Raw genomic sequence first — 16,417 nt, forward strand, 5'->3', positions numbered from 1 at the left:
TCTAAGACTTGTTTTGGAACGAAGTATGACTCATCTTCTTGATTTAATCATTTCAACAATTCATGACTCCTCTTATTAGCCATAAGAATGCACTAAGATGTCCTTAGATGATGAATTGTGATATGGTCTCATAATCATTAAGATTATCATAAAACATGATACTAAAGTACTCTCCCATCTTTTCAGATTTGAGAAACTTTTATCTTTCTGCCTAATTTAGGTTCTTTTCATTCGTTCTGCCATACATCGAAACTTTTCCAATGTTTCAGAATTATACTTAAACTTGTAAGTATAACCATATTTACTAAACTTTAGTAAATCATGACGAATAGTTTGATCGATCTTTTATGGTGAACTTGATCAGTGCACAAGAATGTGTACTCGATCCCTTAGTCCTTCACTTGACTCACATATACATGTGAACAAAGAATTAGTCTTAATTTTCCAAAGATGAAAATTCTCACTCATCATATTATATAACTTGCTTGATTCAAAGTTTTGGTCCAATTGAAACTTGGGTGATGAGAATCTTCCTTATTTGGTAAATTTAGACACTACCACAAATGAAAGAATCAAATTCATATTTTCATTATTTCTAGAAATATGTAAACATAAATTTTCCATAAATGACATTATAAGGAGATATAATAAAATAAAACAAAATTTTATTTATTTATAAATGCAGAATTTTTTTTTCCATACAATGCAACTTTAAATGAAAACTATGCTATTATATATTTCCTAGTAATCTATCATAACTCCTAAGTAGTAGCTCAAGAATCCGATCTTCGAACCATGCGATTGAAATCCATCTTCGTGATCAGATTCAACATACTATTCTTTTAAGCTTCATTCCCTTTGCTTGATCCTGTCACATCATGTACCAAGAATCAACACTTAGGAACTTAACAGAGTTAGATAGTGGACTTACCTGAAGTCGAGTCAAACTTTTTAACTTGACCTTCTCTCAGATCTTTCAGGTAGTTAGGGCAGCTTCGCAACTAATGCCCCTTCCTTTTGGCAATAAAAACATATGGACTCTTTAGTAATGGTACATGGGACAATCTCAGACTTAGACTTTCTCTTTGCCATTTGGTCAACCGATTTGACTATGGAAGTTTGGGAAGTTGATATTCTAATAAAATTTGTTTTTCTAGTCCTCCAAATCATTGATGATTCATAAGCACCAAGCAAATAGATAAGATCATTAAGGGTCATGTTATAGTCTGTTCCATAGTAGTCCTAAAGGAACTCACTATGTAACATAGAAAGTCATTGAACATCCAACTTTCTTAAGACTTTGACACCCAACTCTCCCGGCTTGTCAATATGTGACTTCATCTCCAAGATGTGATCACACATAGAACTTGCTTGCCAATAGGGCTTGAGTGACCTTGAACTATTCAAGAACTTATGGGTTAGGGAGAATAGTTGGAGGAAGAGAAGTATGATTTCCATTATCCAACCATGGACCATCATCTTCATTAGGAAAGCTTGTTCCAAGGGATTTGGGATGATCATAGATGTCCAAACCAGACATTTACAATGGGAGAAATTCAAGTTAGTTGATTTAAAGTCCTTAACATAACACTCAATATGAAATATTAAGGCTAGGACCTAACACACTATTTTATAACATGAAAGAGGGATGTTGTAATCCAAGCTATAGAATATTTGAAGGTAGACGAATGATGATTCACCAATTTCCACCATGAAAAACAAAATAATTTATTAGGTTTTAATTGGATTTGAAACTCCTAGATCTTTTGAGATTCATTGAACTTTTCAATGGCATGTTTCAATCTCGATTGTGCCCTCTCAAGTTTTGTGACTGGGATGCCGAGGATCACAAAACAAGGTGTGAATAACCATGCAAATATACTTGGTACCCTTAATATTTACCCCTCAATCGATGTGCCGGTTAACTACAAGTGCTCCACCGATACTATGATAAACATTAAGTTACCCTTTGCCTACCTTGTTAAATCAAGCTAGTGTGCCGGTTAACCACACACGCTCCACTAACCGACTTAAGCAAAGTGCAAAGTGTAATTTCATGGGTTAGCACCAAACTCACATTTCCCTAAAGTAACTGAGATTGGGAATTCATAATAGTTTAGTTACTTAGTATTTATCATTAATACTTTTAATGGAGGGAGAATTCTAGTCCTTGTCCTACCCGTTCGACTAACGACCCTCCACCAGTCAACGAAGCGGTGGGTGAGAGTAGACACCCATTAAGCTGCCATATTATAGGCAGCAACCTTATACCCCCTTATAGACCGGCTTTGTGAATGACGCCTACTAACGGTAAGACTGACTTTGTTCTTATACATATATATAACTATTAACTATTAATATTATAATAGTATAAGCTTTGAATTTTAACTTTTAAAATTCTAAGGGCTTAACTTGGAATTAAAGTATTCATGAGAGAAACTTTACAAATTCCAAAACTTGAGGGTAAGTTTTGAACAATTCAAAAACTTTTCAATTCCATAACTTGTGTATTTAAAGTAGTTTTAATGAAAAACTCTTTAAGTTCCATAACTGAGGACAAGTTATGGAAGACTTGAAAATCATTTAAGAAAATAAGACTCTTCATTTTCATAACCTATGAGTTTAAAGTAGTTTAATGAAAAACTCTTCAAGTTCCATAACTTGAGGACAAGTTATGGAAGACTTTAAAAATATTTAAGAAAATAAGACTCTTTATTTTCATAACTTATGGAAATCTTATGAGTTTTAAAAATCATAAATGTGACTTTTCATATAACTTGAGGACAAGTTAGAAAAACACATTTTATGAACAACTCTTAGATTAATTTGGATTGAAAACACATTATCACATAACTTTTCTATTAATCTAAGCAAACTCACAAGAACAAGATAATTCATATCAAACTTTTTCATGTAATTAACCTAACCAATAAACTAATACAAAACATGAATCTATTGACAATTATCTTTAAAATTGGATTAGCATGAACATTACCACATCAAAAATAGGTTTATAAGTTCAAAAACAGCTTAGGGTAATGTTCATAGTCCAATTCAAGCAAAAAAAAACTCAAAAATATGCTGTCAGGGGGTCCAACTCATCGAGTACATGAACCAACTCGACAACTTGGATGGTTTTACACATGGACTTGTCGAGTCCCTTAGTGGACTCAGCGAGTCAGCTGTCCAGACAACAAAAAACTTTGATTTTTCAGCAATTTGCATCAAGTATAATTGAAAACAAGCATTGGCTCTGATACTACTGTTGGGTTTTGAGCATTCTAACACTCCTAAGGTGTACATGAAACCCTAAATACCTTGGATCTATGTTTTCTCTATTATACATGCAAATATCAATTTCCAAGGTATTATCCTAACTAGCATATTCTGAAGTACAAGTAATATAAAATCTAGTAGAATAACATACCTATTTGTTGTAGCTTGATTCCATGGAGCTTAAGAGCTTAGTGCCTCAAGTGTGACACCTCAAATGGTTCACACAACATCAAGAACACTTGGAATAACATGAGAATAAGGGTACTTGTACAAAATTTGGTTTTTCCCTCTTGTGTACACACACTAGTCACACTAGTTCCACTAGGGTCATTTTATGAACCATAGACCTCTTTATATAGTGTGGAGGATTAGGGTTACATTCATGTAAACCCTAATACCCATGACCTTCCATTTCCATAGGATCCATGGGTTAAACACTCCATGGACTATCCATGAAAGCTTAGCCCAACCTAAATGAACTTGGCCCACCAACTATATATAAGAGTCTATATTTAATTAGTTCCTTATGATCACTAAATTAATTCTTGATCAATACTAATTAAATAATATGATTTCATGCAACCCAAATGGACCATGCCAAGTCGGGTCGAATACATACCAATAATAATTTGGGCTTAGACATCTAATCCAACAGTTAAACCTTGTATACTATTACTTACCTGCAGTTAGAATCATACCAGGGTAGGGACCCTTCATGAATGCACCATCCCATCCAAGAAAGTCCATTTTCCCTACTGTAAAACCTTGTTTTAATGGCCCAAGACACACACACACACACACACACACATATATATATATATATATATATATATATATATACGTCTAAAAATCCTAGTATCTGATGCAGGGTTGGAAGAATTATCCACTTGAAGCTTGACTGTTGTGTTTGGGTTTCGAGTTTGAAACTCTAGTAGATAGCCCCTTAATATAGAATATTGACCCTCAAAATCACCCCTAATAGTTTCTAGGGCTTTTGCTTTTGCCCTAAACACTTTCATGTCCGAAATCTGAATTTGGTATTTCCTCTCTAGCTGTTCCTTTAAAGCCTTGGTTGGTATTTTTGGGTTAGACTCCAACTACTCAACTATTTTTTTGGAAAGAAACTTGTAGTTACAAGCTTTGATTTTTCTTGTTTAGAGACATTTATGCTTCTTTTCATACGTTTTCACTGTCCAATCATCATCCTTTTTCCATTTACTGACTAAAAGTTTCCAAGGGCACTTATTGCTTTCATCTAGTTTTACTACACTTTTCTTTTTACTGCACCAACCATTACCACTACACTTACTTGGCCCTCCTTTTTCACATATTTGACTAGCTCCACCATTCATGTTACTTTAACTAGGCGCACCTTTCCCACTAGTTTTACTAGGTTCGCCTTCTCCATAAGTCTCATGTATCCCCATATCTAGTATTGTTCCTTTATATACCACCCTGACCCTGTTTTTATCATTCTTGACAATATCCAATTCTTTTCTTGTCTCTATTGCATGCGAGTAAATTCTGTCTTTTGCTTCCGGAGAACTTGAGGATGCTTGAAGTATGTAGAAAGGGTCACTCACTTGAGCTGCATCATTTATCTGTGCCCTTTCAGCAGCTCGGATTTTATTTCTTCTTTTACTCATTTCCCCCTCATTAGACGATGACTTGGATTGTAGAACATAAGTGTTGATCACCTCCATTTCTGCATTAGACATTACTACATTCTCTGTTGTAATAGGGTTATCACCAACCTACTCCAAATTATCATCAATGTTGAGGTAGAAATCATGCATGTCCACCTCAGGATCATCCAACAAGTTATCCTCATCAACAATAAAATCACTATTATCACTATCACTTGAATCTACACTACCCTCACTATCACTAGATCCACATAAGGCTTCACTAAAGGTTTCCATAATAGGGGTTCCATGTATGGTTCTTTCACATATTCAACTTCAATAGGGGATTCCATTATAGGGGTGAAACATGTGCAACATCAATATGACTAGGGGATTCCATGTTAGGTTCCATTGTAGGGGTTTGCAGGCTTGGTTCTAAAACAGGGGGTTCAACTGTGGTTGTGTTAATCCATTCGAGAACAACCTTCTAGAACAAGAAGGGGGTCCAACAATCTCTTCAATCCTGAGTTTTGCAAGGTTAGGAGACATAGCATATGTATGCAAGTTGGTACGCCAAAATTATGTATACACTTCTATAAGCTTGTGTGAAGCAACGTAGGACCTTAAGTGGTTGGCGTTTTGGTCACTACCCAATGCAAACAACCCAAAATCTAAATCCCTTAACGGTCGTTTAAAGTGATAATACATAATCCTACCTTCTTCAACATAGCCTAACTCCTCCATCATATCATCAATGTCATGAATAGAGAACAAATCATTGTCAATCAAGTCCACAAATTTGTGTTGTCCCTTGATGTATTTTCTCCCAAGAAATTTGGTAAACTCTCCTCCATAGACCAAGCATATACTAAGAACAATTGGATTCCCACATTCACAAGAAAAAAACAATAATATTTTCAAAATCGGAGACAAAATGATCAAGAACAGAGCATAAAATGGTTGGCTTTCCTTACCGTAATTGGCTTCCAAATCGATTTCATCCGTCAGTGGTTGTGTTCGCCACCCACTCATCTTCACTATTGACAGAAAACTAGGGTTTTTGTAAGACAAGAAAGGTTTTGATCGGGGAATGGGTATGCAATGTTTGGGTGAACTGGATATGGTGCCATACACAGTTGATAATATACACGCGACATGGAATGACGAAAATACCCCTGCTTGCAAGGCACGTGGGACACCCAAACGGAGAAAACTAATGTGTAACAACAATAGGGACTGGGTGGGTAGTATTTAAGTACATGAGGGACGGTCCGAGTTAATTTGCAAAAATAGGGACTGAACGTACAATTTGACACTTGGACCAGGAACGATTCATGTAATTTACTCTTATGGATTAAACCTATCCAAGTGGAGTGTCAAGTTGGCATACAATGAAGTTGGAGTTTAATTCTTATTTAACCGTAGAATGGAAAAAACGATTAACAAAAATAATATATTTATGTTTTGTTTTTAATTAGTTCCTACTAAGGGTGATCGCGGTGCAGTTCGGTGCAATTATTGACCAAAACCTCACCAGCAACCGCAAATGCGGTTAATCCATTTTCAAAACCGCTTGGTGCGTTTATTTTATCGGTTAGCTAGGTGGTTATTTTTACGCAATGGCTTTGTATTTTCTGTGTTTCAATTATTAACCGCATGAATTTGGTGTGATTATTTTGTGTGGTTTTTAACTGCAGTTTAAAGTTCAAACAGTTTTAAGAGTTCAAACATATTACTTGTAATAATAAAAAAATCATAAGGTATAAAACAATTAACTTAAATTACAAGCAACTAATATCTTAAAAACGTCAAATCACTAGTAATTAACAATAAATATCTTAAAATTGTCAAATTTCACCATTTTCTAAAGTTAAACATAACAAAAAAAACCAATATCATCGGTTTTTACTGCAGTTGCAGTTTATCAGTTGCGATTTATGGATTTTTTACGGTTAATTTTAATTGCGGCGCAGTTTTTGCTCACCTCTACTTCCTACTTTGTAAAGTTCAAAACAATGAATATCCCATATCATCATCTCATGATGTTTCTAAATTGTAGAACTCTTATTCGTCTTGTCCTTCATGCATGGACGAATAACTCAAATTAACCTAGGAAAGAAGAATAACCTTTGTCTTCTACCGCCACCCTTTCTTTAATCCAAGCATCATACTTTGTTTTTGGCTCATCTGTTAGCAAAAGCCCATAAAGAGACTCGAGTGACATAGTCTTCATTCTTCAAGTTATCCGTCTATCTTATTATAGTGGACTCGGTCTTCCATGCAACACGCAAACTTTTGAGAATTTAATCAGAATTTCATCATTATTAAAGGTGTTGTGGTGTTGTTTCATATCATTGATGAACAAGTTGTACTTGTACTAATGTTTCATCAATACTTTCAAGTAGGATGATGTATAATACATAAATTTAATGCGTATAATACATAAATTTTCAATTTTGTTCTTTCTTAAAAGAAGAGATCATGTCCATATTCCATAACAATGTCCACCTATACAAGATTGACAATAAGTTTCATCATATATTCATAATCCATATACCAATTAGAATAAAGAAATCGATATCAACCAAGAAAAGTTGTACAACTCCTTGAAAATGATACAATACCACAAGTCCACAACCCCAGAATCTTAAAGATGGGGTCGTCTCAATTAGGTCAAAAAATCAATAGTATCATAACAAAATAGCAAGCAAGAATGAAGTTTTTCTTTTTCTTTTTAATCCAAATATCATAATCAAGCTGGATTGACTGAATTTGCATTTTGGGTTTTAACATTTTTGAAGTTGAAAACACCCGTAAGTCCTTTTCCTTTAGCAAGCTGCTCAAGTTCCTCAAGTTTTTGCTTTAGACTTTCCATTTCCTTTGCTAAATCCTCATCTCGTTGCCTCATTTCCTATACACCATAAACAGATAAGCAATAAGCAAAAAAAAAAAAAAAAACGACATTTTATTATAAATTTAGACAGAAATTGAAAAAATAAAATAAAAATTTACCTCCAATTCTTGTTTGCGGACTTCTTCTTTTTTGGCTTCTGATCTAGCACTTCTTTGCACCTCAAATATGAGGGCAACTCCTGCCACCTATTTGAAATTTTAAGGTGTACACCACCATTAAACACATTTAAAGTTCTTGCTAATTTTTTCTGCTATGTGGAACTCTTCTGTAACTACTGGTAAATTGATGAGTTTTAAACGATCATGATACTATGAAGAAGATTAATATCATACCGAGAAGACAAAGAGTTCACTTATAAGATCCCCAGCTGCCTGAACAGCTTTCTCCTCATTCAATGGCCGAATTTCAACATCAGTTGCGTGTCCATAAATTCGCCTTTGTATGTTTGTTGTTAGCCTGTGATTTGCCTGTTACATCGTACACATCACTTGAAATTGGTCAAATTTACAAATCTAAAGATGGAATTGCAACATTTGAAATGTTGACGTAAGCCCTAATACCTAATGCTAAGAAAATAGATAGAAAGAAAGTAAAGGTTCCGTTATCAATTACAGAAAACCCATAATTAAAATTTAATCGAGAAATCAAATAAACACAAAACAGAAGCGAAGAATCAGTATGAATGTGAAATAGTAGAAGCGGTTGATTACCTGCGCGAAACTAATGATCGATGTCCGAAACTTGGGGTGAAGGGCAGCCTGTTTTTTGAGCCTGCTGGCAATGGGTTTGCTTAAAGTTTTCAATGCGAGCGTCCCAAGCTTCAATAAGGGGAGAACCATTACTCTTCTGGCCCGATCTTAGGATTTGCTCTTATCTGTACGAAAATGGCGCACTGCACACCAAGTGTTTGATGATTTGTCTAGAAGCGAACGAGATCAACAAAACGTATATGTATAATATTCTCCATTTAATGACGATGGTTATGGTGGATTGCTATGATTTCCTTGGAAAGGAAGATAGAGAATGGGTCATTTGGGAGGAAGCCGGAAGGTGGGTGGATGCGCTAGAAAAGTTTGCGTCTCCTCACTTTGATACGAATATGAATCCCACCTTCTGGTTGACTTTTCAATTCAATTCTGTTAAAATCTTTTGAAAACTGCTTGAAATTTACAGAAAATATAGTAAAAATTATACATACACCCAAAAAACCTTGCATTTTAAGGGTTTATGTTACGCATAATTGCATATACTCTTCGTCGATGAATCATAAACAGAATTTACAAATTACAAATTATATAATGATCATTTGTGTTATCCTCGATCAGTCAAAAAAAGAAAAAAACAAAATAAGGAATAGAATGTAAATGGGCTTTGGGCCTTTTGTCTAAAGCTTTGGACTTCCAAAGTCCAAGGTGTTAATTTCCACATTTTTCCAAGTTAGCCCCTACTGTTTAGAAGATTTACAACAAGCACCCTCTCCTACAATGACTTCCCAGTTCCCACCCTTGCTCACACTTCATGTTCGCCTCTTCTCCCTTCTTCCTCCTCCATAACAGCAGCTAGGAGTTCAGCCATTGTCGTACCAGGTATCTCCATCCATTTCTCAATTATTTTCGCTCCATTTTTCTTAGAGTCGCGATAAAAACCCTAAATAATTTCACCTCTAATTGACGGCTCAAGTCCAGAATCGCACTAAACCCCAAATCAATAAACCTCACCCACTAACCTGTGCTTCTTTCGCGAGGTTTCTTCGGCTGCTTCAGATTTCATTTTTCTTGTAACACGTTTTCTTGTTTCCAGTAGGTTCACAATTCCCCATTGCTAAAATTTTCCTTTTATAAAACTTGGTTGTTTGTAGCCTGTTAGGTTTTGAAATAGTTTATGACTCTTGCAACTTTTGTCATAAAAACTTGCTTCAGGGCATTAATTGATGCATCACTAATCGCAGCTTCACTCCAGCGAACATTGATAATTTGATGTAGATTGTATGTCTTCGTTCTTCCTGTTCTTTGCGATTCATCCTGTAAACAATGAGTTACAACTCGAATTTTCACTCTAGACCTAATCCTTTTCAAATAAAAAGTTGATATGAATCTTGTTACTAATTCCGTGTTTAAACTTCAACCAAATTAATTTTGAACAGGTCTCTAAAACTACAATAAATCTATTAGTAGCATGGCCTTGCCATGTTCCAGGAAGCTACTACGCTCTATAAGCTCAAGTTATAAACTCCATTGCAGTAATCATCAGAACATCGTGCATCGATCTTTCCACATTCTTTCTACTGGTAAGACTCATTCTGTTTATCACTTACAGCAACTCAAATCCTTTTGGGGGTTATTATTTATTAATCTATCTGACTATGCATATAGCCTCACGTGATCATGACACTGGTGATATGCAATCTTCAATGGAATATTCAATCTTTAAAAAGGTAAATCATTTCTATCATCTTTCTTTATACATTGTCTTTACACATCCATTAAAAAACTCCCATAATTTATACAGGCAGGGTTTCCTTTACTGGGGACTCGAGGTCTATCTACTTCGATGCTAAGTTCAGATGCAAGTGAAGGATCATTCCCATCTGAGCTACTATCCAGAAAACAAATCTTAACTCCTGAACGCAAATTAGGTGCATGAATGAAAACAAATCATACATTATCTATTAAGAATGGAGTTTGTGTTTGACCATGGTTTTGAGTTTGACACAGGTCAACTACAGGACCTGGTGATCCCAGTTACAAACTTTCAGAATGAAGACAAAGGACTGATGGTGTTGGCAGGTGATGTTTTTGATCTTCCCATTCGGAAGGATATTATCCACCGTGTTGTAAGATGGCAGCTTGCAAAAAGACAACAGGTTTTTTTGAATTTTGATTTTTTTCATCAATTTAGAAACTTTTTCAATCTTTCTCAATCTCATTGTTGAATATTGATTGAGAGTGATGATGATTACAGGGAACTCATTCAACAAAAACCATAAGTGAGGTCAGTGGTACTGGAAGAAAGCCATGGCCCCAAAAGGGTACTGGCCGAGCAAGACATGGATCATTGCGTGGGCCCCAGGTATGTTTTTTTTATTAATTAATTAATTAGTTTACTCTCATATGTTTTTTTTTTTATTTAAGATTTTGAAATAATGATAAAACAGTTTAGAACTGGTGCTGTTATGCATGGGCCTAAACCCCGCAGCCATGCGTTTAAGCTGAACAAGAAGGTCAGAAGACTAGGGCTCAAGATTGCATTGTCTGCTCGTGCAGCTGAAGGGAAGGCAAGTCTTGATTTTATTTTCTACTTTCAAATAAAATATTTAGTTTATATAATTTATTAACATATAAAGGTAACAATTTGCAGCTTTTGGTGTTTGAGGATTTAGTGCTTCCGACTCATAAAACAAAGAATATTGTGAGTTTTGCGAATCAAATGGAAGAGTCCAAGAAGATTCTAGTGGTGGATGGAGGTCCTATTGATGAAAACCTCAAGCTTGCAACTCAAAACCTACATTATGTCAATGTTCTTCCCTCTATTGTAAGCTTTCTACGTCTATTTTTTTAATGATGATGAAAAGGGCGTTTATGTCTTTTGCCCATACGAGATATGAGGAATATATCTGTCATGTCATGTCATTAGCTGTTCTGTTTAGTTATGAATTGTTTTGGTTTGGTGCAGGGTTTGAATGTTTATAGCATCCTTTTGCATGACACGTTGGTGATGTCACGTGATGCTGTTAACAAGATCGTTGAGCGTATGCACACTCCCATTAATCGTTGATTTTTTTTAAAAAAAATTTGGAGGTAGTGTTTTGAGTCACTATGCTAAGAGACTTCGGAGTTTTGCAAGTGTAGAATTGTTTCTTTTCATATATTACCTTCACTTTGTAAGGGGTTTTTGTTATAGATTTAATGACATTTTGAACATGTTGTTTTGATATGAACAATATTTCAAATGTTTGAATAATTTGGGATTTCTTTTGATGAATTATAGAAGACAAGATAGATAAACTTGTCACTTAGCTTTAAAAAAGTATGTGTTCAATATCTTAAATTAAATGGTTGGTTTTGGTGTTACATTTACATAAGAAGGAAACACACTTTTCCTTGCATCAAATTGCACAATTTTTTTTTATTGCTCGTAGAGTTGGTTTCCAAGATTCTTGATGTTTGCTTTAAAAGATTGTAATGTTTTTGTATTGCAAGTAGAGTTAGATTTCTATTTAAAAAGTCAATTTCACAATTTAGGAATCAAATTTTATATTGATTCTTCAAGTCATTTAAGCATAACGTAAATAGAATAGAAGAAAATATCCAATATTTGGAAAGGTAATTGCATAATTGGCACCTAAATGACTTAAAGTAATGTTCTTACATTGCATTTCATGCCACCGTTGACCTTTTCAGTTTTCACTCCAATTTCATTATGCACACAAGTTATCATCTCAAGTAGCCTCAGCAATTGCATCAAGCAATCTCCAAAAAGCCAACTCATATCCAAGTCTTCACTTTCATCTAAAGAAAGAAACTTTGAGGTCAACCCTTTGTTTTTTGATAACCAAGTAGAGTAGATTTCAAGATTCGTTGATCTTTTATAGGCAATGGAGTCGCTTACATTTTGTAGATAAGTTATTTTCCAAATGAGTTTCCATAAGGAGAACCTTGATTTGGTTTTGGTACCAAGTGGGCTTCTGGTCATGTTTGGATACCACCTATGGCTTCTCTATAGATGTCTCAATTGCCCTCACACCACAACTATTGGCTTTGAAAACAATGACAAAAAAGCTTGGGTCGACAAAATCATGAAGGCAAGATTTTTAAAATTTTTATATACAATTCGATACAATTTCCCCAAGGGCATACATACCACCATTGGTTCAAGGTGGTAAACATGTAGACCTAGTTAAGGGTTCAAGTTGTAGCAACAGCTGCTACAATATAGAACGTAGTGAGCCACTATGTATCTTATTTATATTTCAAATGATGCTTTTGGGGCAGAGCGATGTGGGCCATATTAGGGGTTACTGAATGAATAATTTTTATTTAAGAACTTCAAAACAATTGTAATTTAAATACCCCATTTGTTATTTTTCTTTTTGCTAGATGGAAAACAATGACTTTGCGGTTCCTCTAAACGTGCTTTCCTACAATATATCATCATCAAATTTCATGTCATCCATATGTCTAACTCTTTGTGCGGTCATCGGCACTTTGGTTGCAAACAGTTCTTCAGTGTTTCAAAGCAAGTTCATCTATGGAGATGCAAATTCATCAACAATATCAATAAAACACATAAGCCTCTTGGTTTGTTTTCTCTTGGCCTTTGCTTGTTTTATTGAGTCCACAAGATCATTGATTCATGCTACTTATCTAATAAGTATGCCAAATAGCAATGTGCCAATAAAATCAATTGAATTGGCTGTGATTAGGGGTGGTGATTTTTGGTCACTTGGGCTTAGGGCACTTTATCTTGCCCTATTGTTGTTGCTATGGCTTTTGGGGCCTATTCCCATGTTCACAACCTCGATAATGATGGTTTGTGTGCTTTATTTTCTTGACAATAACACGGTGCCATTGCATGTGCATCAAAGCACCAAATCGATGGAGATTGGGAGAAAGGTGGCCGAAATCTTACCAAATAGTAGAGAGTGATCTTGATATTATGTAATGTAAGAGTTTTATAATTCATATACTTTTCAAATGTATAGTAATTACGTTAATTCAACACTATCATTTGATAACCATACAATAAAAAAGGAATACAAATAAATTTAGAAGAATTGCAATATAGTATCTGCAAAATTCTCTTTGAAGGGCAACCAGATGAAGTCTCAGAATGTTAATAATTAAATTAAAAGTAATCTAGATTATTCGTTATTTCCAATTAGTTATTTAGTTAATTTAATTGTTTTCGTGTGGCAAGTGATAACTCTTAAAAGAACTATCATTTATACAAATTCAATTGGGCCTTGTCCTGTAAATTGTAATTCTCTTTACTAAACTCTAACCAATCTTCATGTTCAAAGTCCATTGATTTTTCTATTTGCAAAAGAAAGTTCCATGAACGCCATGTAGGCATGTAGTATACAAAACATAAAATTTCCATATATTTTGAAACACAATGTCTTTTAAACATGACTTAGTTAGATCAAAGGGTGAGTAATTACCATCGTCGTTTCGGTAAAATATTGTTTATGCTGGTCAACAAGTCAAGGGTTTAAATCCCCTTTCGGGTTGGATAATTCGGATTTTTCATGTTAAAAAAAATACCCATTACCGATCCACATTAAATTCGGGTATCGGGTCAGGTTTGGGTAACTCGGGTATTACCCGAAATATATAATTTTTTTTTTTGAATTTCTCCTGAAAATAAATTTAATAAAATAAATACGTCATGTTTTATTAGTCTTGTTTATATAAACAAACGAGGCATAAACAAACTTACTCAAACTTTGAACATTAAGATTTTTTAGTCAATAATACCTGAGATATCAAGTAATTTTTTAACAACTTAATCTAATCTAATAAAATGTTAAAAAACAAATACTTAAAGATCTTAATTTAAAAGTTTAAAATGTTTAAGATAATTGTAGCCATAAGTTTTGTTATGTTCTGAAGTTTCGTCAAGATAATGAGTTTGTTAGTTGCAATAAAAATGATAATCTAGAAAACAGTTAAGTTTTAAAGAACATGATGATATATAAACAATTACTTTTACAATTGCTAGTGTCATATTGTCATAATAAAAAAGATTCATATTTTGCAATAATGATAGTTAGTTTAAGCGTGATCAAATACCTGCTACAAAGTACAAGCTTTACGAATAAAAAGAAATTTTAAAATAATTCGGGTAATTCGGGGATACCCGAAACCCAACAAACGTACCCTTTACCCGACCTGAAAAAAAAATCTGGTTACTCGATTACCCGAAAAAAAATCCGATTTACCCGATACCCGAAAAAATCGGGTGGATAATTCGGATATCGGGTATTTTCGACAGGGCTAGAATAGATTATGAAGTGTGTGGGTTAGACAATTAAAAAAAAAAAACATGAAAAAATATCAATAATTATTATTCTCGTTCTTTTCGAACTCAAGAAAAAAACAAGAATATTTGTAACATAGTGGTGTCAGAGACATGATTGTCGACATGATCTACCTAGCTCCCCTACTTTATTTTAAGGGGATTCATAGTTTGGTATGTTTTGTAAGGCAAGAAACATCGATCAATAAAAACTATGATATTTTTTTTTTTCTTTTCCATTCCCTAATAATAATATACACTTAAAGAATACAATGTCATTTTTTGGTCCCGATCATGTCTAGTTGGGATCCTACATCACTCTTGTCATTAGGCATCAAGGACTGAAGGATATATTTGTTGTCATGTGTATATTGAACTCGTTGTTTGATGGTGTTGCCTACGTACCTCAAAATGTGATATTAGGCAAGACTTGTAGAAAAAAGTACGAGTACTATCTATTCGCATGCTTGTAGCTTTTCATTTTCAATAGTACAATAATATAAAGCATTACTGATTTACTCAATTGGCACATCACTTTCTCAAATCTTACATCTATATTTAATTACAATTTATAAGTTTTTCATGCATGATACGTACAAGTGAGCATTGTATCATTAATCTGTGTTTCAGAATGAGAAATTGCCTTCTTCACTTTTTCTTAATGAAGGTGGCATGCATGGAGTACGTTAAGGAGTTTATATCAAATGAGAAACTGTTTTTCATTTCATTTTATTTTATTTTATAAAGTAAATGGTTTTTGAGTTTAGATCATAATAAGCATTAAAGGGCGAATAAGATATTTAGAACACGAACACGTTTAGAACACGTTTAACTTTGCTTTGGATGAGATCAAGTGTGACAAAAGTGCATATATAGCTAGCTAGCTTACTTGGATCAACTTTGGTTACTCTTTACTCATATCATCGACTTTCTCTTTTCAGTTGTATGCTTTTGCCACTTTGTTTTCACTTTTAAAGAGAATAATGGATATGAGTTCAAATAAAACAAAGGCTGTTTGGATGTGATGCCAACTTTATTTTTGCAAAAGTTGCAATCAATCAAGTGTATTGTTTCATAATTTGATTATAGTCTTTTTAATAATAAAGAATCTGATTTTGAGAAGTATTTGCACTAAAACCAAGAGTTTCAATTCTTAAACTACAACATATTTCACTTATGTCTTGAACATTTGATCAAAAGAAGAGAATACAACACCTAAAATTAATATGCTAGAAGTTCTTTGGTAAAAAAAAGTTTTTTTAATGAATAATTTATTTTCTGTAATTATATGAGTTTTTTCATCAAGTTTTTTCAATATTGTTGTGTAATTTCCATATATCTTATTCCTTATAATTTATTAAATACATGATCAACTATAACTAACACCTTCTTAACGAAACCTACAAATAAGCTTTGTGAAAAAGTTTTACTATAATAAATATATCTTAAGATTATATTGGGCTGTTGGAGTGGCATTTAGGTGTCATGAAAAATTCTAGTAAAAAACGTTTGCTATCGTGATTTAGGTTATGTTTGGCGTACTAACTGAAAAGCTAGCTGTTAGCTGAAAAGTTAGCTGATAGCT

The 16,417-nt window shown here is 33.9% G+C and overlaps 3 protein-coding genes across 6 annotated transcripts; 2 read left to right on the top strand and 1 right to left on the bottom strand.

Annotated features, from left to right (window-relative positions):
• Nucleotides 1-7,481: 7,481 nt before the first annotated feature.
• Nucleotides 7,482-9,012, bottom strand: LOC111894981 (OPA3-like protein). The gene is made up of 4 exons (XM_023891069.3): nucleotides 8,526-9,012; nucleotides 8,148-8,282; nucleotides 7,914-8,000; nucleotides 7,482-7,812 (listed from the first exon to the last, which is right to left on the bottom strand). Exons 1-4 carry the CDS (start codon nucleotides 8,652-8,654, stop codon nucleotides 7,654-7,656), a joined length of 510 nt encoding a protein of 169 aa, XP_023746837.1. The 5' UTR covers nucleotides 8,655-9,012; the 3' UTR covers nucleotides 7,482-7,653.
• Nucleotides 9,013-9,249: 237 nt separating this feature from the next.
• LOC111894980 (uncharacterized) lies at nucleotides 9,250-11,775 on the top strand. 4 transcript variants are annotated; one of them, XM_042901076.2, is made up of 10 exons: nucleotides 9,335-9,401; nucleotides 9,735-9,800; nucleotides 9,959-10,102; nucleotides 10,188-10,249; nucleotides 10,324-10,450; nucleotides 10,530-10,678; nucleotides 10,777-10,884; nucleotides 10,970-11,089; nucleotides 11,173-11,346; nucleotides 11,488-11,775. In XM_042901076.2, the coding sequence occupies exons 3-10, from the start codon at nucleotides 9,991-9,993 to the stop codon at nucleotides 11,587-11,589; spliced, it is 954 nt and encodes a 317-aa protein (XP_042757010.1). In that variant the 5' UTR covers nucleotides 9,335-9,401; nucleotides 9,735-9,800; nucleotides 9,959-9,990; the 3' UTR covers nucleotides 11,590-11,775. The 4 variants fall into 4 exon arrangements, with proteins under 4 accessions (XP_023746832.1, XP_042757010.1, XP_023746833.1 ...); XM_023891064.3 differs by lacking the exon at nucleotides 9,735-9,800 and having other exon boundaries at nucleotides 9,250-9,401; XM_023891065.3 differs by lacking the exon at nucleotides 9,335-9,401 and having other exon boundaries at nucleotides 9,773-9,849.
• A 621-nt stretch (nucleotides 11,776-12,396) lies between these two features.
• LOC111894997 (uncharacterized) lies at nucleotides 12,397-13,626 on the top strand. Its single transcript, XM_023891082.3, has 2 exons — nucleotides 12,397-12,616; nucleotides 12,912-13,626. Exons 1-2 carry the CDS (start codon nucleotides 12,449-12,451, stop codon nucleotides 13,458-13,460), a joined length of 717 nt encoding a protein of 238 aa, XP_023746850.1. The 5' UTR covers nucleotides 12,397-12,448; the 3' UTR covers nucleotides 13,461-13,626.
• Nucleotides 13,627-16,417: the final 2,791 nt, after the last annotated feature.

The sequence above is a fragment of the Lactuca sativa genome, chromosome 4 (genome assembly GCF_002870075.4).
Source record: "Lactuca sativa cultivar Salinas chromosome 4, Lsat_Salinas_v11, whole genome shotgun sequence".
NCBI lineage: Eukaryota > Viridiplantae > Streptophyta > Magnoliopsida > Asterales > Asteraceae > Lactuca > Lactuca sativa.